At 45.4% G+C, this 27997-nt stretch overlaps 2 protein-coding genes across 6 annotated transcripts in view; both read right to left on the bottom strand.

Moving 5' to 3' along the window:
* IGSF11 (immunoglobulin superfamily member 11) overlaps positions 1-23210 on the bottom strand; it is a 152759-nt gene extending 129549 nt beyond the window's left edge. The window contains exon 1 of one of the 2 annotated variants that reach the window (XM_050959323.1): positions 23090-23210. In XM_050959323.1, the coding sequence (XP_050815280.1) occupies positions 23090-23189 (100 nt within the window). In that variant the 5' untranslated portion in view covers positions 23190-23210. Of the gene's footprint in view, positions 1-22279; positions 22343-23089 lie in introns of those variants that run through there. The other variant, XM_050959332.1, reaches the window with a different exon arrangement.
* The window catches only part of ARHGAP31 (Rho GTPase activating protein 31), an 879079-nt gene that overhangs the window by 644864 nt on the left and 206218 nt on the right, over positions 1-27997 (bottom strand). The window lies entirely within an intron of this gene.

The following is a 27997-nucleotide window of genomic DNA, read 5'->3' as shown; positions in this document are numbered from 1 at the left end:
GACTAGTCGGATGTGCAGGGCACAAGCCAAAGTAGCGAAAATCAGAATTGTTCTATCATGCATTTCAAAATGGGTAACAGCAGCAGATGTTAGTTGTGCCCTCAAGAAAGGGAACACTGCATAGTGGATAACAGCAGGCCTGAAAGACCTGGATTCTATTCCTAGCCCTGCCGCGACTCATCCTGAACAAGTCACTTCCCCTCTCTGTGCCTCAATTTTCTTATCTATAAAATGAAGTTCACAGATTCATAGATGCCAAGGCCAGAATGGACCATGGTGATCATCTAGTTTGACCTTCTGTATAACACAGGCCATAGAACTTCCCCAAAATAATTCCCACAGCAGATCTTTTAGAAAACCAGTCTTGATTGAAAAATGGTCAGGAATGGAGAATCCGCCATGACCCTTGGTAAATTGTTCTAATGGTTAATTACCCTTAAAGGAGGGAGGGATAGCTTGGTGGTTTAAGCATTGGCCTGCTAAACTCAGGGTTGTGAGCTCAATCCTTGAGGGGGACACTTTGGGATCTGAGGCAAAATCAGTACTTGGTCCTGCTAGTGAAGGCAGGGGGCTGGACTCAATGACCTTTCAGGGTCTCTTCCAGTTCTATGAGATAGGTATATTTCCATATATTACTGTTAAAAAATTATGCTTTATTGCCAGTTTGAATTTGTCCAGCTTCAGCTTCCAGCCATTGGATCATGTTATACCCTTCCCTGTTAGACTGAATGGTCCATCATTAAAGATTTGTTCCCCATGTAAATACTTATAGACGGTAATTGAGTTACCCCTTAACCTTCTCTTTGTTAAGGGAAATAGATTGAGCCACTTGAGCCTTTCACTAGAAGCCATGTTTTCTAATCCTTTAAGCATTCTCGAGGCTCTTCTCTGAACCCTCCCCAATTTATCACCATCCTTCTTGAATTGCTGGCAACAGAAATGGACACAGTACTCCAGCAGCAGTGGCACCAGTACCAAATATAGCAATAAAATAACCTCACTACTGCTACTCAAGAGCCCCCTGTTTATGCATCTGAGGACCACATTAGCTCTTTTGGCCACCGCATCACATTGGGAGCTCATGCTCAGCTGATTGGTGGTCGTGGTGGACAATCATTTTCAGAGTTACTGCTTTCCAGCATGAAGTCCCCCATCCTGTAAATATGGGTACATTCTTGGTTCCCAGACAGATGTTTACATTTAGCCTATGAGAACACTAAATTAAGAAAACTTGCTTATTTTACATGGAGAGAAGAAGGGCTTAAAACCATGAATGTTTTGTAATCTATATTGACAGCCACAGGAAAGGCATTATAGATGTAAAACACTAACTCTCTTCTCTCCACCTCCCTCCCCATCACCACCACTACTACTCCTGGCAAGGAAACAGAATCGTGAACTGGGATATTCACATATAACTAAAGACGGAAAGTTTTTCAATTCTTGTGTTTTAAAATGTATTTCAAAATGATAAACACAATGTTACTTGTCTAGTCTCAACAGTTCATCTTTTTTTAAGCATTTTTGTTCATCTTTAATGAAAAATTACAGTAATTACTGAATTTCTGTATTTTCAGAAAAACAGCACATACGCTATTTATTTATTGGCAGAGAGAGATAAGAGCAGAGAAGCACTCAGCATTGGCCTGACTCTGCTCCCATTGAAGTGAATGGATGTTTCAGTGTTTCCTCATTGATTTGAATAACAGCAAAGTCAGAGTGACACTGAAAGTATTTGAATACACCACCTGGCCTGCCATTGCACCTATCGGGGCTTAAGAAATCCACCTGGCCATTCACATAGGGCATGTAGGAACCTTTCATTGGCAAGTTTCCTCAGTAGCTGCACATCCTAAGCTTCCCTTTAAAAAAAAGAAGATGATTCTGGCCCTTATAGTTGGGAAAAATAACCTTCCAAATATGATTTGAATGAATACCCCACTTTACAATAAAACACCATACACAATAAACACACAACTGTTTGACTTCTTCTGAAATGGCAGTAGGCCTTGTGTCACATCCCTGTCACCCTGGCTAGTAGAAAGACATGGTGGGTGAGGTAATACCTTTATTGGACCAACTTCTTTGGGGGAAGGCAAGTTTTGAAGCTACACAGAGCTCTGATTCACCCTGGTTAGTAGGCATAGTCCTTGGACAAGAAGGTGTCATGTACACATACCAAGAGTAACTAGGCACTGTATTATGATCCTCTGATATTTCTAGAGTACATAAGGTTTGCTGGGTTTTTACAGACAAAAGATATAGGTGAAAGTCTCTAAGCGGCCTAAGTGGTTTAGGAGCCTAATTCTCATTGACTTTCAATGAGAATTAGGCTCCTAAGTGCCCTAGTCACTTTTGAAAATGGGACTTTAGGAACCAAAGCCACTTACATGATTTTGAAGATTTTACCCATAAGCTCTTTTGAAAATTCCATTCCCAGCCCCTGGCCCAAAGAGTTTATAATCTAAATCAGATTTATCCCAGCAAGAAATTACATTAAACACAGGAAGGGATGAAGGAGAGGAGAGTTATAGCAGTGCCAGAGTGAAAAAAATAGGATCTGGGCTTCGTGGTGTTGACACTTGTTGGTGCCTCTGTTTTTCATTTATTTTTAAATGAATCTAAACTCAATTTTTCAAAGGAGACTAAGGGAGCTAGGAACTCAGTTCCTTTAGGTGCCTTTGAAAATCCCAGCTTTAGAGATAGTTTTGATGGCAGGTCTGGGAGTGGATAGCATGGAAAGGCAGGAGGTCAGCACTGAAAGGTTCACTGAAAGAGCCTTAAAAGGGGCATTGGATGAGGAGTGGAAGGTTAGATGGAACACAAGGCTAGGGAGAAGATCCTCTTGTACAATAGTCATTGGCCTTTCAAGAGCCCAGACTTAACACAGAGGAGCCCCCATCCTTTGTATCAGTGTGCTGGCCTAAGACACTCAACTAACTTGCACAACATTCAAACAGAAAAAACCAAAATAATGCCATCAGCCTGAGGCACAGAGAGCCTCCTGGTGTGCTTGGAAGTCTAAAACACTCAGCTGGACAGCAATGGGGAGGGATAGCTCAGTGGTTTGAGCAGTAGCCTGCCAAATCCAGCGTTGTGAGTTCAATCCTTGGGGGGGGCCATTTAGGGATCTGGGGCAAAATCAGTGCTTGGTCCTGCTAGTGAAGGCAGGGGGCTGGACTCCATGAACTGTTGGGGGTCCCTTCCAGCTCTATGAGAGAGGTATCTCTCCATATATAATGAGGAGAGACTTCCAAAGCCAGGAGGCCTCTCTCTCATGAGAGCACTGGGACTCACAGAAGCAAAGCACCAGGTTCTGGCAGCCAAGATACTCCAGCTGATCTCAACCACCTCAGCAGAACATAAGGAAATCATCTCTCTCTAAAATACTTGTTTCATGCCAAGTAGGGCTTTACACATTGCTTTAGCATCTTGAATTGCCCCAGAAGGCAAAAGAAGTAAGCAGAGGGCAAGGAGCACAACTATCACACACTTACAGCTCCCTATTCAGAAGGCAGCCTCACAGGATACCCTGAAGAAGGGTCACTGCAGTAGTCCAGCCTGGCGGTGACAAAGGTATGGCTGATGGAAAGAAAATGCCAAGATTTGATTTAGCAATTGCAGGTTTTCTATAAATACCAAAAATCAATAACTATCCTCTAGATGTTGCCATTAAAACTCAAGAGGGAAAGAATTAGGTGTTCACGGCTTAAGCAAATCAATGGGAAGTTGTGATTAAAGCACAAGACTGGGAGTCGGGAGATGCAAGATCTATTCTTGGCTCTGCCACCCTCATCCTGTGTGACCCTGGGCAAGTCAATTCCTCCCCCTTTGTGTCTCAGTTTCCCCAGCTACAGAACTGGGATGACAATAATTGCTGATCTCAACTGGGTATTAAAAGGAATATTGGATTGACAGTTGAAAGTATTTTGAAACCCTCTAATGGAAGGAACTAGAGAGGTTCAAAGTATTAGCAGCATTAAACATCTGTAAATGTAAAACTAAAGTTTCTAGTTAATTCAGCTTGGCCTTAAAGTTACAACTGAAAGCCCCAGGACACCAGAGCATGTTGGGCTGAATGGATACAATAGGTCATCAAAGGTGCAGCCACTTTCAAAAGGCACCGTGTCCTTGGGAGCCTACCTGTGTAGTTAGACAGCCATTATCACAGTACGGATGCGCTCTACTTACCTGGTACCTAACACAGTGGATTGAAAGGATATGTCTTATTTAATCAGTGGCTTTTTAAAAAATTGTGTGGTTTAGTACATTGATGTGGGGTAGCTTTCAAAAAATGTGGGGCCTTCTTTCCTGGGACTCTTCAATTCATATGCCAAAGTTGTTAACAACAACAGAAAGCATGTACACCCTTTACACGAATGTAACATTTTAAAAACACCACATGCACCCACCTTCAAAATCTCTTGGGGAGCAGGACCCAGGCCTTATTGACTGAGGATAATACATGATGTTTTTAAGTGCTGTACAAACACTTCTGTACCTCTGTGCGAGGCAGGAAGGTATTACCCTATCCCTAGGGTACAGACAGGGAGACAGAGAACCAAATTCAAATTTGCAGCAAGGCTAGTGTAAGCAGCTGCATCTCCCATGGAAGTCTCTGGGACACAGTGAGCAGTGATATAAACCCTGTTGTTAATCACACATCCTGCACCCATTGAAGTAAGTGGCAAGATCTTCAATGAGAGTGCAGGCACTATCTGTAAGCTGATCAGAAGATAGGAGAAGGATCTGTCTGTGGAAAGCATCTACAGCACATTCTGAATCTCAGAAAGGGTAAGAAAAAGTATCCTCCTGTTGCTTTCCACACTCACTCCCCACCTCAGGGTGACACATTCATTTTTCACGCCCGCTGCATGCCACACTGTTGCCAGACATGCTCATTTGCCAGCTATACTCAATATGTAGTTTACACCAGGCTTTCTGCCACTGTGAAATTGAGCTCGGAGTGTAGAAGGGGTAGCACACCGAGTGAGCAGTGGCAGTTTGGAATACAGCCCAGGCCCCCGGATTCCCAGTCTTGTGCTTTAGCCAGCAGACTCCTGGTCCCCTCATGTACAGGATCATTGCTGCTACAGATCAGTTGCTGCATAAGCAGAGTAAGAGGGCCCAAAAGCAGCTAAGGAGCCCACAGTATGCTGGCTTCCCTCTATCTGAGGCTGGCCACCGCCTCCTTCTGCTGCAGTCACTTGGCAAGCACACATCTCACTGATTCAGCAAGAATCCAGTGCCTCTTGTCAATTACTTCAAGAAACTGCTGATTCTGGAAGGGCTATTTCAACTAGGATGCAGCAGAAGTATGTGGAGACTGAACTCCCCTCTTGCCCAGAGAAGTCACCCCTCCAGAGCAAGGCTACAGCAAATTGGCAGGGTAGTACTGCCGGGGGGAGAAGGGAGAGAGTCTGCTTGGCTGCTGCCATGTTGTACCTGTTCTATGGATAAACAGAGAATTGCTGACATTCTGGCATGATAGAGACTTAAAATATGGTTTAAAATTGTGACTGGGAATAGCGACAAGGGAAGGCGGGATGGAAGAAAAAAAGCAGATAATAGATAGAGGACTTACAAAAGACAGAGACAAAGTGTGCCCCAAGATTACTAGAAAAAGCCCTGTGGGATACAGCATTACTGCCACACCATCCAGCTGAAAAAGACACACTTATGGTTTGTACCATGGACATCAGCAGCCCGGGAATGAAAGGCCCTGACTGTGGATGAGCCTAGCAATAGGGGCCCTAGACACACCAGCTGTTTCAGGGGCAAAGGGAGGGGTTGCCCTTGACAAACCAAACCAAAGACAGGATGATTTGCACAGGGACTGAGGCTATTCTGTCCCTTTGCCAGGTAGCCAAGCTCTCTTTGGTCTGTCCTGGCTACCAGCTCCTGACAGCTAGCCAGAAGGTCAACTGCAGCCCCTCTGAAATACCTTCTCCTTGCTCCATAACTAACAAAGAGGTTAATGCAGCTAGTGAGGCAAAGGACAGTCAGATTATTCAGGCAGCCTGCGCTGTCCTGAAGCCCTTGGCATAGCTGCTCACAAGTGGCTTCATTAAAACAACATATTGCAGGCTTTACCGTGGTAAAAAAAATAAAAAATTACACTCTTCCCAAAAAATCCCCAAATGCATCAGACATCATATACAGATTGCACTATGGAGATGCAGCACTTCTGGGTAGAGAACGGCAGCCTAGCAGAGAGCACACTGCATGTGGGTAGGAGGGGACATTTTGGCCAAGAGCACCAAGGTAAAGCCCTGGAACCTTTTGCATCCAAGCAATTGTACAGCAATCAAGACCTTAGTTTTTAAATACTTCAGCCCAAAGACCATCAGACAGTACACTGCATGGAACTCAGTTTATCTCCTTCACAAGGCTGAAGAACTGTAGAGAGTTCCCTGGAGTCAGAACCCATGGTTCCAGGGAGTCGGAGTATTTAACATTTGATTCTTAGGATCTGCTCTAAGCCATCCCCTCCGGCATGATATAACTGCTGACTTCCTCAGAGCAGAGTATTGTACAGCTAAATAAATAAGTTAGTCACAGAGCATGAGGGTGCATATGACCAGGGCTTCACACAATTTAGAGTCCTGTGGCTGCTGAATTCACTACAGAACACAGCCATCTCTGGAAAGCCGACAGGTGTGGAGGAGCATTCAACTCTTGACTAAGAGATCATCTAGGGATGCCAGTAATACAGAACTACTGCTGTTTCCAGTGTAGGGTTAACCAACGAACAGCTCAACAGCAGAGTTAAATTCTGTAAGAAGTAATAAGTGATATGTTAAATCTAAGCAGGCATAGAGCTTATTAAAATAATAGCCATACTAATCTAATATACCAGTGCAAGAAACTCAAAACTGGGTGAATTAGAATGCCTGCTAGCTGAAGAGAACTTTGACTTAATAGATATTACAGAGAGGTGGTGGGATGACAAAAATAATAATAAACAACAATAAATCATAGAAGATTAGGGTTGGAAGAGACCTCAGGAGGTCATCTACTCCAACTCTTCTGCTCAAAGCAGGACCAACCCCAAATAAATCATCCCAGCCAGGGCGTTGTCAAGCCGGGCCTTAAAAACTTCTAAGGATGGAGATTCCACCACCTCCCTGGGTAACCCATTCCAGTGCTTCGACATCCTCCTAGTGAAATAGTGTTTCCTAGTATCCAGTCTAGACTTTCCCCACTGCTACTTGAGACCTTTGCTCCTTGTTCTGTCATCTGCCACATCTGAGAACAGCCTAGCTCCATCCTCTTTGGAACTCCCCTTCAGGTAGTTGAAGGCTGCTATCAAATCTCACCTCACTCTTCTCTTCTGTAGACTAAATATGGCCAATTACCTCAGCCTCTCCTCATAAGTCATGTGCCCCAGCCCCCTAATCATTTTTGTTGCCCTCCACTGGACTCTGCCCAATTTGTCCACATTCTTTCTGTAGCGGGGGCCCCAAAACTGGAAGCAATACTCCAGATGTGGCTTCACCAGTGCTAAATAGAGGGGAATAATCACTTCCCTCAATCTGCTGGCAATGCTCCTACTAATGCAGCCCAATATGCCGTTATCCTTCTTGGCAACAGGGGCACACTGCTGACTTATATCCAGCTTCTCATCTATTGTAATCCCCAGGTCCTTTTCTGCAGAACTGCCACTTAGCCACTTGGTATCCTGCTTGTAGCAGTGCATAGGATTCTTCTGCACTTGTCCTTGTTGAACCTGCTCATCAGATTTCTTTTGGTCCAATCCTCCAATTTGTCTAGATCTCTCTGGACCCTATCCCTACCCTTCAGTGTATCTACCTCTTCCCCCAGCTTAGTGTAATCTGCAAACTTGCTGAGGGTGCAATCCATCCCATTATCCAGATCATTAATTAAGATGTTGAACAAAACCATCCCCAGGACTGGCCTCTGGGGCACGCTGCAGCTGCCAACTACACCTTGAGCTGTTGATCACTACCCGTTGAGCCCTACGATCTAGCCAGCTTTCTATCCACCTTATAGTCCATTCATCCAATCCATACTTTAACTTGCTGGCAAGAATACTGTGGGAGACAATCAAAAGCTTTGCTAAAGTCTAGGTATATCATGTCCATTGCTTTCCCCATATCCACAGAGCCAGTTATTTCATCATAGAAGGCAATCAGGTTGGTCAGGCATGATTTGCCCTTGATGAATCCACGTTCACTCATCCTGATCACCTTCTTCTCCTCCAAGTGCTTCAAAATGGATTCCTTGAGGACCTCTTCCATGATTTTTCCAGGGACTGAGGTAAGGCTGACTAGTCTGTAGTTCCCCAGAATCTCCTTCTTCCCTTTTTTAAAGATGGGCACTATATTTGCCTTTTTCCAATCATCCAGGTCCTTCCTGATTGCCATGAGTTTTCAAAGATAATGGCCAATGGCTCTGCAATCACATCAGCCAACTCCCACAGCACTCTTGGGTGCATTGCATCCAGCCCCATGGACTTGTGCTCATCCACCTTTTCTAAATAGTCCTTAACCTGTTCTTTCACCACTGAGGGTTGCTCACCTTCTCCCCATACTGTGCTGCCCAGTGCAGCAGTCTGGGAGCTGACCTTGTTTGTGAAGACTGAGGCAAAAAAAACATTGAGTACTTCACCTTTTTCCACAACATCTATCATTAGGTTGCCTCCCCCATTCAGTAAGGGGCCCACACTTTCCCTGACCTTCTTCTTGTTGCTAACATACCTGTAGAAACTCTTTTATTACCCTTCACATCTTTTGCTAGCTGCAATTCCAATTGTGCTTTGGCCTTCCTGATTACACCCCTGCATGCTCAATCAGTGGAACACTGGCTACAAATACCATAGGAAGGACAGGCTGAGGTGTAGAGGTGGATGCAGTAGCACTATACACCTCTACCCCGATATAACGCGACCTGATATAACACAAATTCAGATATAACGCGGTAAAGCAGCGCTCTGGGGGGGGCGGGGCTGCGCATTCTGGTGGATCAAAGCAAGTTTGATATAATGCAGTTTCATCTATAACGCGGTAAGATTTTTTGGCTCCCGAGAACAGCGTTATATCGGGATAGAGGTGTACTTGAGAGATTCTATAGACTCTAGTGAGCTGAAATTCCGGAGAGCAGATGAATATAGAGTAGAAGTTTTATGGATACAAAGCCCAATCCACCAAAACTGTAAGTATACTAATAAGGTCCTATTAGTGACCCTGTAGCGGGGTGGTTACCTGATCCTTCCCTGAGGGGTTTAAAAAGCAGCCCTGAAGAAGGCTGCAGGTCTAAAAGCTGGGCTGATTGGGGAAGCAGCCACAGCTGGCCATGCCCCAATTAGGCCACAGCTGGCCTGTATAAAAAGGCTGTGAGCCAGGAGCCCAAACAGCCTCCCTCTCTCTGTAGAGGGAGAAGGGCCTGGCTGCAGGGAGCTAAAGACAGGGTACCTGAGTGGAGCAGGGCTGGGGAAAGGCAGGGGAGCTCCAGCCTGGAAAGCACCAGGCTGTGGCCTAGCATAAGGCCAACAGGTACTGGGGGTTGCAAAGGGCAGCCCAAGGGTAGGCAAAGGCAGCAGATCCAAACCCAACCTTCCCAGTGATGAACAGGCTGATACTGCAGTCTGTCCCAGGGCACAGGGGCTAGACAATGACTGGCAGTAGCCATATACTGAGGCAAGGTGGGGATAGTGGGTGGGGGTTCCCTGGGGAGGGGAGATCCTGAGAGAAAGGGGTTACTGTCAGTAGGCAGCACCCCAGATAAAGGGGCACCGGGTCCTGGGAGGGACACAGGGTCCAGGAGGCAGCGGATCACCGGCCTGCAGTGGGCACGCCAGGTTGGATATCAAGCTAATTCCCTGAAGTAACCAGCAGGAGGTGCCGCAGGGGTGAGTCTGCATGCTTACAGACCCTCTGATCAGGAAAAGGATATGGAGCATACAGTGTTGAGAGATCAAAAAAGCAACAAAGCCTAACAAAAGAGCAATAGTGGATGACTTCAGGTATCCACATGTTAACAGGTTCAATATCACAACAGGACAAGGGTTAGAAAAACATTTTCTCAACATCTTAAACAATGCTTCTTGGAACAACTAGTTCTAGGGCACACAAGAACAGAGGCTACTGTTGACTTATTACTAATTTACACAGGTGCCTCACAGCACCTTTAAAAAACTTTAAAAAGGGATATTTTAAAAGCAATGAGGAAGCTGGTCCAAAAGAACCCAACTTCAAAGTAGAGAAGTTAATATCCTTACACTTGGCATGGAGGCTACTTAAGCAACCATAACACAAGCACAGAAGGTACATATGCCTCTAAACAAAAACAGTGTAGAAAGGCAAGCAAATACACTGTGCAATTAAATGGTAGGGTACAAGAAGCTATTTGAGCCAGTGAGGTATCCTTTAGAAGATGCTAACTAGCCAAACTTAGAGCAAAACTGAAAACAATGATCCTTTAAGTATATCAGAAGCAGGAAGCCTTTATTATGAACAATGCATCTGATAGACTATTAGGTAGTAAAAAGAACAATTAAGGAAGGTAAGGACATTGCAGAGAAGCTAAATGATTTATTTGCACTGGTCTTTATTACACAGGATTCTGGGGAGATTCCTACCCTAAAACTGCTCTTTTCAGAAAATACAATGAGACAGTGTCAGAGACCGAGATGTAAGAAGAGAAGGTGATGGAAGAAACTGCTAAACTGATGAGCAACAAGTCATCCAGACTGGATAGTCTGATCCCAAAGGACTGAAGAAACTTATGCAAGCTATTGCTCAAGTCAGCTGCTACAGGAAGATAGTTAATGGTGTACCTATCTTTAAAGAAGGTCCTAGGGTTATGCCAGGAGTTACAGCCCCATGGGCCTTATTTTAGTATCAAGCTGAGATGATAGCTATAGCTAGAATTATAAAGCACCCAGATGAAGATGATAGGGACAAGCCAGCACAGTGTCTGTAAAGGGAAACCATTCATCTCCAATCTCCTAGAATTCTTTGAAGATGTCAACAAAACAGTGGATAAAGGAGACAAAGTCCCTCAGCAATGAGGTGAAAGGTAATGTTTTGCATGTATTAGGAATGTACTAAAGAGACAAAAAACAGAGTAGGGCTAACAGTCACTGTTCAGTAATGTAAATGATCATCACAGACATGCCACGAGGCCCCATACCAGGACTGGTGTAATTCAATGTGTTCACGAATGACCTGGGAAAGGGGGATGAACAGTGAGGTGGCAAAATTTGCCAGCCATGAAATGATTTAGGTGAGTTGAGACAAAAGAAGGCTGTGAGGAACTTCAAAGGGGTCTAACAAAGCTAGGCAAACAAGTAGCATGGTCATGGAGGATGAAATTCAGTGTTAGCAAATGGAAGGTAACACAAATTTAAAGGAATCATTTGAACTAATACATATTAGTAGGTTCTAATTTAACTGTAATCCATTGGGGAAATTAGCTTGGTATCATTGTGGACAGCTCAGGGCAAACATTTGTTCAATGCACAGCAGCAGTCAAACAAAATGTTAGGATGTCTAAATAATGAGATGGCATTTCTATTTTCAGTATATTCTATTATGAAAATTGATCTCATACCCTCAGTGAGAATACTGTATTTACTTCTGGATGCTTTATCTAAAAAATGTAGCAGAAACTGAAGAGTTTCAAAAATGAGCAACAAACGTTTATAGGTCAGGAGAAACTTCCTTATGACTTAGGGTTGGGACAATTCAATTCAGAGGGGAGATACAGAAGAAAAGGATAGGCTAGAGATAGAGAAGATACTGAGGGGTACAGAGAACAAAAACTGTGGGGTGCTTCTATTTACTCTCATAACAGAAGGACAAGGGGCTGTTCAATGAAACACTTCATTATTATTATTTTTTTTGCACAGCACATAATGAACCTCTGGAACTTATTACCACAAGTTATCACTAAGGCGAAGAGCTTAGCACAATTCACAATGGATTACACATTTATAAGGATAATGAGAACAACAGTAGTTATGTTAGGTAGAATATTATACACACACACACAATAAATCTTCCTGCTTGAGAGCCTAATAAGTTAACCTCTAACTAATGGGGGTCAGGAAGAAATCTCCTATGTGCCATTCTGATACGGCACGCCAGCCCTCTGACGAGGGAGTGGTGTCTGAGTGAGGGGAAGGTATTTCACTCCAACAGTCGAGATAATTGAATAGTCTGCACGTTTGTTTTCAGTTGCTGTAACTGAATCTTGCTTTTAAACAAGCGGGGCCTTTGTGCATGTTGTTTTCTGGATGGAAAGGGCTTCCCTGAGGGAAGGATGGATTTTGGACTCCTTGGTCCCTTTCTGCTGTTAAAAGGAATATATAATTTATTTTCTTTTGAGACGAGAACTTCAAAATGTGGATTGCCTGCTTGACTCGAGAGCACTTCTTAAAATAACAGAGGGTTGAAGGAAAATGATGTGGCCTTGACAAGGCAGAAGAAGATTTTAGGAGCTACACCTGGAGTGTTGTTTACATTCACAGCCCAGTGACTGTGCTGCCCTCAGCAATAAGACAGCACCAGGGAACCTCTTGACTTAATGAACGTTATTAACTAAACTGCCCCCTGTGAAGTTTCTTGCACCTTTCCTTGAAGCGTCTGGTATTGGCCACTGTCAGAGATAGAACCTTGTGGACCACTGCTCTGATCCTGTATGGCAGTTCTTACGCTCACTGCTGTAGAATTGTGCCTCCAAATGCACACTTTCATCTCTTTAAAGTTACACTTCTAGCTCTTGTGTTTTGAAGAAAACCAGTGCATGGACGTAACTGACCAGAATATAGACATCAACTTTCCGTTGATGATGCAAAAGAAGTTGTAGAATCCAACTCACACTGTTGTCATTATCGTCTCAAGAAGACTGACAAAAAAAACAACAACATACTACTTTGTATCCTTCGGCGAGCGATCTGACTCCTCTGATACACACAAGGCTCAGAAAGACAGACAGGAGAGGACATTTTTAAATAGTCATTTTTCAGAGCAAAAGTGCACTTTGATTTATCAGCACGCAAATGAGTTTGTGTGTGCAGCAAGGAGGTATGATTCGGCATGTACATGAGTAATAAATGGCTGTGTCAAATCTACTAGTCCTGTTCTGATTCTCTTCCAACTGTTCCAGAAGGTGAAAAACAGGGGGAGGGGGGAGATTTAAATGCAAAATTAAGACACTTCAGGCTACACCATCCACTCATTTTGTGAGGAGCTGGGTTCTATATAGATATGAATAATTAAGGACACACAACATGGCATGTGTGTGAGAAGTGTTTGCATGTCTCAATCTGAATAGAGGAAGGGAAGGAGGATGAGGAATGCTGGACCAATCAATACTTTAAAAAAAAAAGCAAGATAACTGCTTCCAAATATCACCAGTCATGAGGGGAGGGCAGGTTTCTTGGGGTATTTTTAAACTGCACCTTCCTTCAAAAAAAATCAAAATAAATAACTTTAGTAAGCTCTGGAGCCAGAATGGACTTAACAGTGATCACCAAAACCAAGCAGGTAAATCGTTATGTAGAGACATCAGTTCTCTGTACATAACTAATAATGGTAAATTCTTACCATGGTCTTTAGGAGCATGAAACTTCCACAAGGGAGAAGTGGTCTGAAGGCAGTATGGCCCAGTCGATACAACATGTAACACATACTCAAGAGACCTTGGGCCTATGTCCAGTTCCGCCACTGGCCTGTGGTGACCTCGGACAATCACTTCACCCCTCTCTGCCACAGTTTCCCCATCTGTAAAACGGGAATAATGATACTGACACCCTTTGTAAAGTGCTTTGAGATCCACTGATGAAGAGCGGGGTATTATTATATTATTACTACTTTATTAATGCTTAACTTGGAATCAGGTACTCCTGAGTTCTAGGAAGCAGAGCTAAGAGGAGGCCCTATGTGATGCTCAGCAAGTGACTTCTCTGCTCTGTGCATCAGTTTCCCCATCTGTAAAATGGGTTGTGACGGGTTGGATCACAGAACCCCCCTTGGGAGCTGCCACCCTATTTGCCAAAACTACCTCTCCTCCTGCTTGCCCTGCCAGCTCAGGACTCCAGCACCCTGTCTTGCTGAGCCAGACACTCACATGTGCTCCAACAAAGACCCAGGGCCTGAATTACTTGCCCCAAAGCTGCAGGTTTACCTGAAAGCAGCTCACAGAAGTGTTCCTGTCTTTAACACTCAGATGCCCAACTCCCAATGGGTTCTAAACCCAAATAAATGCATTTTACCCGGTATAAAGCTTATGCAGGGTAAACTCATTAATTGTTCGCCCTCAATAACACTGATAGAGAGATATGCACAGTTGTTTGCTCCCCCAGGTATTAACACATACTCTGGGTCAATTAATAAGTAAAAAGTGATTTTATTAAATAAAGAAAGTAGGATTTCATAGAATCATAGAATATTAGGATTGGAAGGGACCTCAGGAGGTCATCTAGTCCAACCCCCTGCTCAAAGCACAACCAATACCCAACTAAATCATCCCAGCCAGGGCTTTGTCAAGCCTCGCCTTAAAAACCTCTAAGGAAGGAGATTCCACCACCTTCCTAGGTAACCCATTCCAGTGCTTCACCACACTGTTAGTGAAAATGTTTTTCCTAATATCCAACCTAAACCTCCCCCACTGCAACTTGAGACCATTACTCCTTGTTCTGTCATCTGGTACCACTGAGAACAGTCTAGATCCATCCTCTTTGGAAACCCTTTCAGGTAGTTGAAAGCAACTAGCAAATACCCCCTCATTCTTCCCTTCTGCAGACTAAACAATCCCAGTTCCCTCAGCCTCTCCTCATAAGTCATGTGCTCCAGCCCTCTAATCATTTTTGTTGCTCTCCGCTGGACTCTTCCCAATTTTTTTGAATCCTTCTTGTGGTGTGGGGCCCAAAACTGGACACAGTACTCCAGATGAAACCTCACTAATGTTGAATAGAGGGGAACAATCATGTCCCTCGATCTGCTGGCAATGCCCTTACTTATACAGCCCAAAATGCAGTTAGTCTCCTTGGCAACAGGGCACACTGTTGACTCATATCCAGCTTCTCATCCACTGTAACCCCTAGGTCCTTTTCTGCAGAACTGCTGCCTAGCCATTCAGTCCCTACTCTGTAGTAGTGCATGGGATTCTTCTGTCCTAAGGGCAGGACTCTGCACTTGTCCTTGTTAAACTTCATCAGATTTCTTTTGGCCCAATCCTCTAATTTGTCTAGGTCCCTCTGTATCCTATCCCTACCCTCCAGCATATTTACCACCCTCCCAGTTTAGTGTCATTAGCAAACTTGCCAAGGGTGCAGTCCACGCCATCCTCCAGATCATTAATGAAGATATTGAACAAAACTGGCCCCAGAACTGACCTTGGGGCACTCTGCTTGATATCTGCTGCCAACTAGACATGGAGCCATTGATCATACCCATTGAGCCCAACGATATAGCCAGCTTTCTATCCACCTTATAGTCCATTCATCCAGCCCATGCTTCTTTAACTTGCTGGCAAGAATACTCTGGGAGACCATATCTAAAGCTTTGCTAAAGTCAAGGAATAACACATCCACTGCTTTCCCCTCATCCAAAGAGCCATTTATCTCATCATTGGAGGCAATTAAGTTAGTCAGGCATGATTTGCCCTTGGTGAATCCATGTTGACTGTTCCTGACCACTTACCTCTTCTCTAAGTGCTCCAGAATTGATTCCTTGAGGACCTGTTCCATGATTTTTCCAGGGACTGAGGTGAGGCTGATTGGCCCAGATTCTCCTTCTTCCCTTTTTAAAGATTGGCACTGTGTTAGCCTTTTTCCAGTCATCTGGGACCTCCCCTGATCACCATGAGTTTTCAAAGATAATGGCCAATGGCTCTGCAATCACATCTGCCAACTCCTTTAGCACCCTTGGATGCAGCTCATCCAGTCCCGTGGACTTGTGCTCGTCCAGCTTTTCTAAATAGTCCTGAACCACTTCTTTCTCCACAGAGGGCTGGTCACCTCCTCCCCATACTGTGCTGCCCCGTGCAGTAGTTTGGGAGTTGACCTTGTTCGTGAAGACAGAGGCAAAAAAATCATTGAGTACATTAGCTTTTTCCACATCCTCTGTCACTAGGTTGCCTCCCTCAGTCAGTAAGGGGCCCACACTTTCCTTAACTTTCTTCTTGTTGCTAACATACCTGAAGAAACCCTTCTTGTTACTCGAAACATCTCTTGCTAGCTGCAACTCCAAGTGTGATTTGGCCTTCCTGATTTCACTCCTGCATGCCTGAGCAATATTTTTATATTCTTCCCTGGTCATTTGTCCAATCTTGCACTTCTTGTAAGCTTCTTTTTTGTGTTTAAGATCAGCAAGGATTTCACTGTTAAGCCAGGCAGGTCACCTGCCATATTTACTATTTTTTCTACATATCAGGATGGTTTGTTCGTGCAACCACAATAAGGATTCTTTAAAATACAGCCAGCTTTCCTGGACTCCTTTCCCCCTCATGTTATTCTCCCAGGGGATCCTGCCCATCAGTTCCCTTAGGGAGTCAAATTTTGAGCATTGGCCTACTAAACCCAGGGTTGTGAGTTCAATCCTTGAGGGGGCCATTTAGGGAACTGGGGTTAAAAAAAAAAACTATCTGGGGATTTGTCCTGCTTTGAGCAGGGGTTGAACTAGATGACCTCATGAGGTCCCTTCCAACTCTGATATTCTATGATTCTGCTTTTCTGAAGTCCAGGGTCCGTATTCTGCTCCTCTCCTTTCTTCCTTGTGTCAGGATCCTGAACTCTACCATCTCATGGTCACTGCCTCCCAGGTTCCCATCCACGTCTTCCTAGACATTTCCTGATCTACTTACATACCTGGTGTTTTAAATGAGTAATTTCTAGGTATGATATTGATGATTTTTTCATACCTGGCCCAAGCTTCTTACAGCATAGCTGCTGCCCTGTCTGCCTCTCCCTGGGAGAACAACAACAGACCGACAAAAGGGCAGTCTTTTTTCACTTTTAAAAAGTTCTAGCCTTCCTATTGGTTCTTTTGGCCAGGGGCCCACTCATTTCCTTTTACCTATGCATAGCAGTGAGACTTTTTAACCCTTTACAGGTAGAGCAATTAGAGAACAGCTACTAAGAGGGATTTTGTAGCTACTGGCTGGCTGAGAGTCCACAAAAGGGAGCTGCCCCTTCCTCTTTATTTATCACAGATGTGTATAAAGACCATTTTGAAATCTTACAGTTCTCAAAAATGCAGTAGCATTTGTACATAAAACAGGTTGTTTTCCAAGTGGTTCCAAGTAGTAACAGATGGAACAAAGTAAGTCACCAAGCAAAATGAAATAAAACACGCAAATCTATGTCTAATCAAACTGAATACAGATAATCTCACCCTTAGAGATGCTTCAGTACATTTTTACCTCAGACTGGACACCTTCCAGGCCTGGGCACTATTCTTTCCCCTGGTATAGCTCTTGTTCCAGCTCAGGTGGTAGCTAGGGGATTCTTCATGATGGCTCCTCTCCTCACTTTGTTCTGTTCCACCCCTTTATATGTCTTTTGCATAAAGCAGGAATCCTTTGTTCCTCTCTGGGTTCCCACCCCCTTCTTCTCAATGCAAAGACACCAGGTTAAAGATGTATTCCAGTTCAGGTGACATGATCACATGTCACTGCAAGACTTCATTATCCACTTGCCAGCACACACCTGTACGGGAAGACTTACAGGTCAAACACACCCATCTACAGACAATTGTCCTGGTTAATGGGAGTCATCAAGATTCCAAACCACCATTAATGGCCCACACTTTGCATTATTACAATAGGCCCTCAGATTATATTTCATATTTCTAGTCTCAGATACAAGATTGGTACATTTATACAAATAGGATGATCACACTCAGTAGATTATAAGTTTTGTAATGATACCTTACAAGAGACCTTTTGCATAAAGCATATTCCAGATATATTATATTCACTCATTGGCATATTTTTATAAAACCATATATACTGCAACGTCACATGGGTATAATGATTGTACCCTCCCTTATCAAACAAAAGTGTTGGGAGTACTCATTGGATAATATTTGTAAATTGCCATGTTAATACTAACTGGGATTTACAAGAAGGGAATTTTCTTCATTACACCTCTGTCTGTTAACATCCAGAAGCTAACTTTCACTCTGGACTGTTATAAAAGGAAAGCAGAATTATTGCTCAACAAGAAGAAAACTACAAAGAATAAAGTCTCAGTGTTTGCATTTCTCCTTGAAATATGTTGTGTTAAAAGCACTTTACTTTTTAAAAAAAAACACAATGATAGTAGCATACTGCTAAATATAGATGAGGTACTACAATTTAGTAGTTAAGAATGCCATTAGAAATATTGCTTATCCTGTCACATGCTTTTAACGTTTTCTAGTGGACAGAACTTGGACCAAGGAGCCAGCACTATTTGCCTCTATTCATGGCTCTGCCACTGACCTTGAGCAAGACCTTAAACCTCTTTGTGCCTCAATACTGTCATCTGTAATATTAGCATACTGATACTCACTCATGTCTCACAGGGGATAGGAGAAATAATCTGCAAGTTTCTTAAGCTGTTTACACAACACTTGGAATAGTCAAACAGAAAAGCTAAATATAGTTGATCTTGAGGTGCTTTGAGATCCCATAGTGACATCCTATAAATAAAAAACTGTTTGAAGAATACTGAAAGAAAAGAGATGAAAAGTCATTTAGGCTCATTTTCCAAAAGAGAGGAGGAAGCCCACTGGAGAACACCAAGAGTGTGTTGATGCATTTGTGTTTACCTCTAGAGAACAGGTCAGGCTGCAAGTGAAATAATGTATCTACACAATCAGGAAGCCATGCAGTTTGACACAAACAGTCGTCTGTTCAGATGATACAAAAGGGTGAACGAGCAAGGGGCACAGTCCTCTGACCACGACTCAGGAGCTGTAGCAGAGCTGGGAGTAAGAGGGAGCAGGCCTGCAATAGAAGCAGGTGCTATATGGCAGGGCTGAAGTGCGCTACCAGATTCCAAGACTGGGCTAAAAGAGCACAAGGTGCTGCAGATCAAGATGAATGGTGTAGAACCAGGGCCAGCTCCAGTGTTTTTGCTGCCCCGAGTGGCAAAAAAAAAAAAAAAGCCACAATTGGCGGCACTTCATTCTTCAGCGGCAATTTGGCGGCAGGTCCTTCCCTCCAAGAGGGACTGAGGGACCTGCCACCAAATTGCCACCGAAGAGCCATACGTGCCACCCCCTCCCCTTGGCCACCCCAAGCATCTGCTTGCTGCGCTGGTGCCTGGAGCTGTCCCTGTGTAGAACTGTGTGAGAAGCTGCAGAGCAGTTGCTGGGACTCTGGCAGAGCTTATGCGGTGCTATCAGTCCCTCGGTGTCAAGAGCCCCCACTGCACGTGCACAGTTAACACGTTCACCTGTTGCGACAACATCACATGGTAGAAAGCTCATTTCGTTAAAAATGAATCTTCAATTTAGCTGTTCCCAATGTGTGATTTCTAACACATTTGAAAATTTGCAATAAGCTATTACTGGCAACATAGCGGGATTGCTTTGCAAGCATAAGTTCTGTATAAGCTTCAAACAGAATTCCCTCCCTTCTTTCCATATATTCCACTAGGGGGGCTGAATGTCTATTAACATTTGTATAAATCCCTCTTAACGTTTTACAGGGAAACTAAAGACATTGTCCCTGCCCTGAGGAGCATGCAGTATGGGTATTGTAAGCCTAAACAAAGCTGCACACTAGCTCCTATGCAGAGGTGAAAGTAAGCCGGTCCGGTCTGGTACGGCGTATCAGCAAGAGACAGTATGCCGTGCCGGATCGCACCGGCTTCCGCAGCAGGGATTTAAAGGGCTCAGAGCTCCCACAGCTGCGGGCAGCCCAGAGCCCTTTAAATCCAGCCCGAGGCTCCGGCAGCCGGAGCTGCGGGGGGGATTTAAAGGACCCGGAGCTCTGCGGCACCCGGAGGCCTGGGCCCTTTAATTTGCCCCTGAGCCCAGGGGCTCCCAGCCACCTCTTCAGCTGGGAGCCCTGGGTTGATTTAAAGGCCCTGGGGCTCCCAGCCACAGCTGTGTCCCATGGTCTTTAAATCCTGAGAGGCACCGCCTCTTCCAGTTGAGGCCAGGCCTCTTCCGGATGAGGCCACACCCCCCTCAGGACTCCGGCAGTACCGGTAACTCCTGTAAGTTACTTTCACCCCTGCTCCTATGAAACAGAATCACTGCTGTTCCACGAAACAGCAAGACAACATCGATTAAAGGGGTTATAACACCAGGTTCTCATCAGGCAATTCCCTAAAAAGTTTGCCCACACCATGTCATAGATATAAAGTGACTGGGTGCAAGGAGACCCCTGGAGGTTCCACCCTCAGTCTAAATATCACCTGGAATCAGACATGCCAAACCGGTGAAAAAAAGTACAGAAATTGGGCTTGTTTTTGGCTTAATTGGCTTGTGAGTTGCTTGTTGGCTACTTTTTGGCTTGTAGCTTGTTTGGCTTGTAGCTTGTTGCTTCCTTTTTTTTATTGGCTCCCGACAAACAGGGGCAAGGTGGAGGAGAGAGTCAGGGGTGCACAGCAGGCCCACCACAGTCCCAGATGGCATGCCAGGGGAATCTAGTCACATAGAGTGTTGGGGTTCTTAGGGATTGCCTTGTTTTGAAATGGGATTTGCTTGATTTTTGGCTTATTGTGAAAATCGGGGTGCCAATTTACCACGTGAAAGTTGGCAACAGTACTTTGAATGTGGTCCAATCTGCCTGCCTTCTCACCCCCCACCCATCAAACCAAACACATATCTGATAGAAAGACCATACTTCCTATCTAAATGTTGTACCCCAAAGTGAGACCCACCTTCAAACATTATTTGGATTAAAAACAATCATGGTAATCATTGGGGTTTAATTCAACATAAGTAATGCCATTTGCCTGGCACTTACAGCTTCACCAGATTATTCTTCTATAAAGGGCCGAAAAAGAAAAAAAAAAGGATGTACCTCTTCCTTCTATGTAACATGCAGGTTACTACACCACTCTTGCTTACAACTACTGCCCATTTCAAAGAATCTTCCGAAGGCAAAAATAAACCACCAACTTGAAAGAATGGAGGAGCAGTGATGCATCTTTAAAAATTAAAGAGTAAGGTGCAGGAAAATAATTACTGTACTGTAAGGAAAATCTTTTATTTAAAGGTAAATTTGTTATCTGCCAAGTAGTATCTATCAGCATTGTACAATAAAATGAAAGCCCCAGAATAAATATCGGTTAGATCCTTTAGCATGTAAAGAGATAGTGAAGTGCAACTCAAATTTGTCCCCAAAATTGGGAGTTTGTAATAAACGTATACAAAAATCTCACATCAATAGAAATGTTTTCAGTACTCCCCCACCCCGGTAATTTGGGGGTGAAGGGGGGAAAGGTTCTGTTTAAACAAACAATCATACCGTTGTTTTGTTTGCAACCCAAACACTGCAGCATTGAGAAACTAATCAGTGAAGTTGTTTTCACTTTCATCATTACCCAAACCAAGAAAAACTCAAAAAGTGAACAAACAGCATAAATAGTACTTCCTACTTCAGGGGTAATCAATTATTTTTTGTCAAGGTCCAAATTCATTCATCAAAGTATAGTCAATTTCCAGACTCCAGAGAAAATACAAAAATAATGATAATAAAAAGTAAATAAAAAGAGTTCAGAGTCCGTTCGAATGCATCTGGTGGTCCAGATTTGTCCTGCAGTCGGCCTATTGCCTATCCCTGTCCTATTTAACCAAAATGTTGTTAGTAAAATGGGTAAGGAAATATATTGTAAACAAACTCTCTTTTTTAAGCTGACAGCAAAAAATGTTCAAAACAACCTAATTTAGGCTCCTAACTCACTTTTGAAAATTGGACTTTGGGATCTAAGTCACTTCAGCACGTTTGAAAACTGTACCCAGTATCTTAGAGGAACTATACCTTAACAGGTCCTAAACTATGGAGAAGGAAAGGACCATTGCATATGAGAGACAATTCAGTCTTCCCAGTCTGCCTGCTGCTGAAAAGAGGGAATAACACTTTTATATTGCTCCCATCACCTTAGTATCTGAGCACTTTCCAGTGGCGCATTAAGTGATGTGACTAATATCTTGTGTGCAGTTTGAGCTCTCTCACCCCCTACTCTAGGGGAGACCTGTGAATGCAGGGTAGGTAGCATTTCGGTTTGGTAGGGGTATGGGTTGGGGTTGGCTTGTTAACTGTACATGCTGCTCTGTGTTTATGTTAGAGAAGGCAGGGTGGAGAAATGCACCTGCAGCTGAGGTTTGTGATGATCCTTAGTCTTGTGTGAGAGTTCCTGCCACAATCTTGGACCAATCCCCTAAGCAAGCTCTTTCTCCCTCACAGACAAGCTTTACTCTACCGGTAGGAAGTTGCCTTATGCCTGAGGAGCAAAGTTGTAAATCATGATCTTCATCCTGAAGCTTTAAGCAATCTTTGAGCTAGGCTGGGGCCAGGTCATTGAGCATGAAGTGAAATACAGTTACTTTAAAGCAAGTTCAAGAGCCCAACCGAAAACGCTCCTGGGAACACAGCAGCGAGAGGGGAAATGGGCCACACTCCTCTCCATGCCTGGCTGCAATATAACAACTCCATCAGACCCATCTGCGTTAAAAACGACTATAGGAGCAATCGCACACTTCCCAATCCTATAAATAAGCCAAGGCTGGGCAGTTTACTGGGCACAAATCAGAACGGCTCCCTCCCTCTGACAAGGAGCATCCCTCGACCCTGGAGTCCCCATAGCGGAATAGTCGGGGGCTCGGGAAGCAGGGGGGAGGGCGGCGGATCAGCCCGTCTCTGGGACTTCGAGCCAACTTGCTTAGCTCACTCCTGCAGCGGGGAAGCGGACAGTGCCTGGGTGCCCAGCCGGTGAGCTGCCCCGTGCAGTGCTCGGCGATGCCACCCTCCCGCCCCCAGCACCAAGCGCCTAGTGGGCGATCGCTTCCCCCTCGCCCGGCCCGGGCACCGAGAAAGTTGCGAGTTCAAGTCCCGCCCGGGTGGAGCGAAGTCGGAGGGCCGGTGCCCCCCCGCCGCCCTCCCGGCCCAGGGCGCCACTCACCTCGCAGAGACAGGAGCGCAGCCAGGGGGGCGACCCACAGCCCCCAGCCGCCGGAGCCCCTCGCAGTCATGCCGGGCAGGGAGAGGGGCTCAGCCGGCATCTCGCGCCCCCTCCCCGGGCAGCGCCGGCTCCGCGCCCGGCTGCCAGCCCCCAGGTCCAGCCCCAGGTGAGCTCAGCAGCCCGGCGCTCCCAGCCTGGGCTGCTCCTGTTGCAGCCGCCGCTCCGGCTCCTCCCGCAGCAGCCGCTGTCCCGGGACCGCCCGCCTGCACCGCCCGCTCCCCGGGAGGCTCTGGAGCTCCGGAACCCCGGCAGCCCGGGGACGCTGGCAGGCTCCGAACCGGCCCGAGAGCGCTGCCTGGCGGCCCCGCCGAGCTGCAGCAGCCGGCCACCGGGATGCCACCCAGCCCGGGCACCGCCTGCCCCAGCCCGGTGCCCCGGGCTCCGCTCCGCCCGAGCGCTGCCTCCCACGCCCGGGGACTCTGCTGCTGCTCGGCCGGGGCCCCCAGCTGTTGCCCCAGAAGCTGGAGAGCCGCACGCACCAAACGCGGGATAAAACTGCAGGGCGCATTCCCCCCTCCCCTCCCTTCCCTCAAGAGGCGGGCTCGCTTTAGACCCGCACGCTGCTCTAGCCCCCCTCATCCCGCCACCCAGCACTGCTGGCTCCTAGAAAGCCAAGGGCTGCTTCCCCCTGGCTCGAAAACACTGGCTGCCCAAACTTCGACCGTGCACTTGCCAGAAGCCCCAAAGGCGGCTCGGCGGCTGCTCGAAACCGAGCAGGTTTCAGCTCTGCTCCGGCTGCACCACCTCAGGTTGGTCTAAGATAGGGTGTCCCCTGGAGACAGCACCTTCCAGTGACTTAGCCAGCAAGGTGCCACTGAAATCCGGGCGCTGCAGAGCCAACTGGTCCAGCTGTGCCATGCCTTGTTGCCAGCCCAGTGCCCAGCAGAGGTCCCTCCCTGCAGGTGATGCTCCCTCTACATCAAAGTCATCTCTCTGCCTGGCTCAGTTCAAGATGGAGCATCATGCCCAGACAGTCAGAATGCACATGCCCACATCTTGTTTTAGTCCATAGAGAGGAGGCATTCCAAGGTGTGATGCTCCATTTTGGTCCAAGCTAAGATGCAGCCCCTCACAAACCAGCCCAACCCTGTCCCTGCTTGCAATACTCAAAATTTTAATCCCAGCAGGCATGTGGCCTTCTGTGAACAAGAGGCCCTGGCTTGTGATGTGCCAGCCCGACCTGAGCAGAGGCTGTGGCTTGCAGCGATGACACTCTTAGCTAGCCCCTATGTTATTTCCCTCTTAGAGTCTGCAGTTCTGGAAGGAAGACTGCATTGTGGGACTTATTGCATCTCTATATATATGGGTTGGGTAGGCTACACTGGATTTGTCTGGACCAGCAGTCTCTGCACTACCCAGCTTCAAGTGGCATCAATGCCATGGGCCTAATTTTCCGAGGTATTGTGCACAAACAATTCCAAATCAAGTCAATGGGAGACATAGGTGTCCAGGACCTCTGATAATCAACCAAAATATTACTGAAAATAAAATGATTTGGAACGCTGAGCCAGCAATGCTGTGTAACATGAGAAACACCAAAAAGCCCCAAGCAGGGTGGAGATGCCATGGCCCTGGGCAGGAGAGATTGACACTGCTCTTACTCGGGAAGCTGGCACCTAGGTATTACAGGGAAGCGGCCATTAGAAATGAAAAGACATACTAAGCAAAGAGAAACAGTTTCCATTACTTAATGGTGGTGCTGAAGCGTCCTTTCCCTCTGCTGAGAGCTGAGACCTGGGAGCTACCTTAGCCTCTTGACAAATAAGTGTTTGATTAAAAACAGTCTCACTGCATTTAGTACATTCCAATTTCGCTCATGCCATGTCATCTACTTGCAGAGAAGTAGACCACTAGAATCAGTTCAGTCAACGAGCAGGTCCCTATGCAGTGGCTGATTGGATTCACTTCCTGCAGAGTACCCATAAGCATGACTTTAATCATGATCCTAGTGAGCAGCACTTCTGCTAGTTGGCCTAAAATGAGCCAATTCCTCCTGGTCAGGAGGGTAGGAGCTGTGCCTACCAATTAATCATCTTCTAGCATCTGACCCCCACAACATATTGCAGGCCTGCACAACACGCACCCTGGGGGCCACGTGCGGCCCACATGGGCTCACTGTGTGGCCTGTGGGGGATGAGTAGGTGGGCTCACTGTGCTGCCCGTGGGGGGTGAGTAGGCAAGTGGCGGGTGAAGGAGGGGGGCTAAAGAGGCAGGTGGGCAGTGGTGGGGGGTGAGGAGGCAAGCTGGGAGGGGTGGGGGGCTGAGAAGGCAAGCGGGCGGGCAGTGGCGGGGGGGCAGGTGAACTGGTTGCGGGGGAGGGGAGGCTGAGAGGGTGGGTAGGCAGTGACAGGGGCTGAGTAGGCAAGCCGGGGTGGGGTGGGGGGCTGAGGAGGCGAGCAAGGAGTCAGTGGCTGACCTGTTCTACTGATCTGGTCTGGCTCCCATCCCCTCTCCAAGGGTTGCAGCTGTCTGGAGGTGCCTGCCTTCCATGCCTTCCTCAGTCACACCTCATTCATTCAACAGGGCAATTGATTACAAAGTTGGGGGAAGATCTTATTCTACTTCTAGCAAAAAGACATTTTTCTTTTACCTTAATTATACTACCTTAGGGGCCCACTATAACATACTACCAATGTTCAATATCACTGTTTCAGTGGAGCAGCGCTGGGGAAGGAGGGTTTGTTTCCGTGGGGTGGGCGGTGCTGGGCAGGGGGAGTATTTCAGGGGGGCTGAGCGGTGCTGGGGGGGGGTCGGCTCTCAGCTGTTTTCTTTGGAGTAATATGGCCCTCACCACTTTACGAGTTGTGCAGGCCTGACATATTGTGTCATACCAAAAAGGCAAAAATGGCTTTAATTAGTTACTTCAGTGTCTGGCAAAATAAATTAATCTGTGTCTATGCAGAAAGTTGGAATGACAGCCACAGAGAACAAATGGCTAGATATTTAGAAATAACCCTCACTCCACAACACGCCACCACCTCCGAAATAGTTTACAAATTGCTCAAGAAGGATTTCAGAGGTGTCTCCTTGTTCCTGGAACTCTAATGGATTATTGAAAAGGAAATTTAGTCTTTCCCCAGTACTTAGTATGCTCCAGTTCCTTGTATGATGATGACAAAATACAAAAAAAGGTCAATACATCCGCAGCTAGATCCCTCAGGCAAGGGGTACGAGTAAGTCACTGGGAGGTATATATGTACTGCTCCCTTTGGTCCATTTGTCCATAAGGGAGTGCCTGTGACTCTCCACTGACGCTGATGGAACAGCACACTCCTGAGAGTGGAGGATAATTGCGCATACAAATTTTCCAGGCATCAGCAGCTGACTGCTGCAAGTCTTCCTGTCAGGTACTGTATGAATTTAGTGGCTAATATCTTTGCCAAACACAGCATGTAAGATCTTGGCAAAGACCTAAGGCAAAAGAATCCACAATTATTATCTGCTTTATCCTTTTAAAGAATTACTGTAAGTAAAGTAGTTCTCATATATCAGGGAACAATACTCTTCTGGGACAGTTCAGTGAAGAACCTTTCCAGGATAGGTGCTACCTAGTCTTCAAATGATTTATAAAAATCAGGTGGGAAGTCACTGGTTCCAGGAACTCTGTCAGATGCTAAGTCCTGAATTTGCCTCTTCTGTCTCCTGAACTGTTATTGGGTTATCCATTGGCGGACAGTAATTTATTAAAGGTGCCATTGCTCAAGTATTGAACAAAATCAGCTGTCTTCTGCCTTATAAAGATAATGATACAATTTACTGAATCGATCATGAATAACTTCAAAGTCTATTGAAACTTGGTTCTCTCAGCGTTATTGAGGAAGTGGAGTTGGCAGCTTGCTCTGTTTTAATTCTTTTTGGGAAGAAATGTGACAGAACATCAAAAATACATCCACTTAATTACCTTTACAATTTTTCAAGGAAAAAAAACTTGAACAGATTTTGCTGAACACTAATGTCTATACAAGATAGATTGAGCTAACCACAGCAAATGCTGGAGATGCCACTATCCACTAATTACGAATCTGTCCCATATAGTTTTTTCCTTGCCAAGATTTACAAAAATACTGGAGCAACATATTCAAAGGTCTTGCTATAACTCATAATACAGAGATTTGTCCTTCTCCAAGAGTCCATAATACTGGAATTACAGAATTATGTTTTCCAGCAAACACCAACCAATGGTGGCAACAATATGTACTATAGTAGCATAACCCAGACTGCTCAGAGAATGGAAATCTAATTTATTCCTAAGAGCTGGAAGAATTGAATACACATAGCTCTGATTGATAAAATACATTACTGACAAAATGGGGAAAGGCACTAAAATTTATCATGTGGATGCACAACATAGCATGGCTGTTACATGATGTCATAATATTTTTTAAACTGCATTAGCAACTAGTATACACTTGTTCTATGATCATGCCCTGGCCCGTTTCGGAGTCAAAATTAAAAACAAAACAAATACACAGACAGAAATAGATACTAAAAATGTAAAGCAACAGGCTTATTTTGGGATTCTTTCATCTTGATATAGTAATGATTGTAGCCATTGAAATATCTTGCTTATTATGTTGGGGGATTATTAATTTTGAAAAATATTCCTGGTCTCAAGGCCTATCACATTGGTATCCATTGTGCTAGGTGCTGTACACATGGAAAGAAAATGACAGTGCCTTTAAAAAAAAAAAGCAGCTTTTGGTTTAGCCTGCTTCCCAGCACCTAATCCAACTGTGCCAGTACAGTTCCAATGTGACTAGTGTTCAGAATCTCAAACCACCTCTGTGCCTTTCTGCCATGTACAACTTGATGTGAGGCACATAAACCTAGGGCCGCATTCATTCTTGG

The sequence above is a fragment of the Gopherus flavomarginatus genome, chromosome 1 (genome assembly GCF_025201925.1).
Source record: "Gopherus flavomarginatus isolate rGopFla2 chromosome 1, rGopFla2.mat.asm, whole genome shotgun sequence".
Lineage (NCBI taxonomy): Eukaryota > Metazoa > Chordata > Testudines > Testudinidae > Gopherus > Gopherus flavomarginatus.
This window is presented reverse-complemented; position numbering and strand designations above follow the sequence as displayed.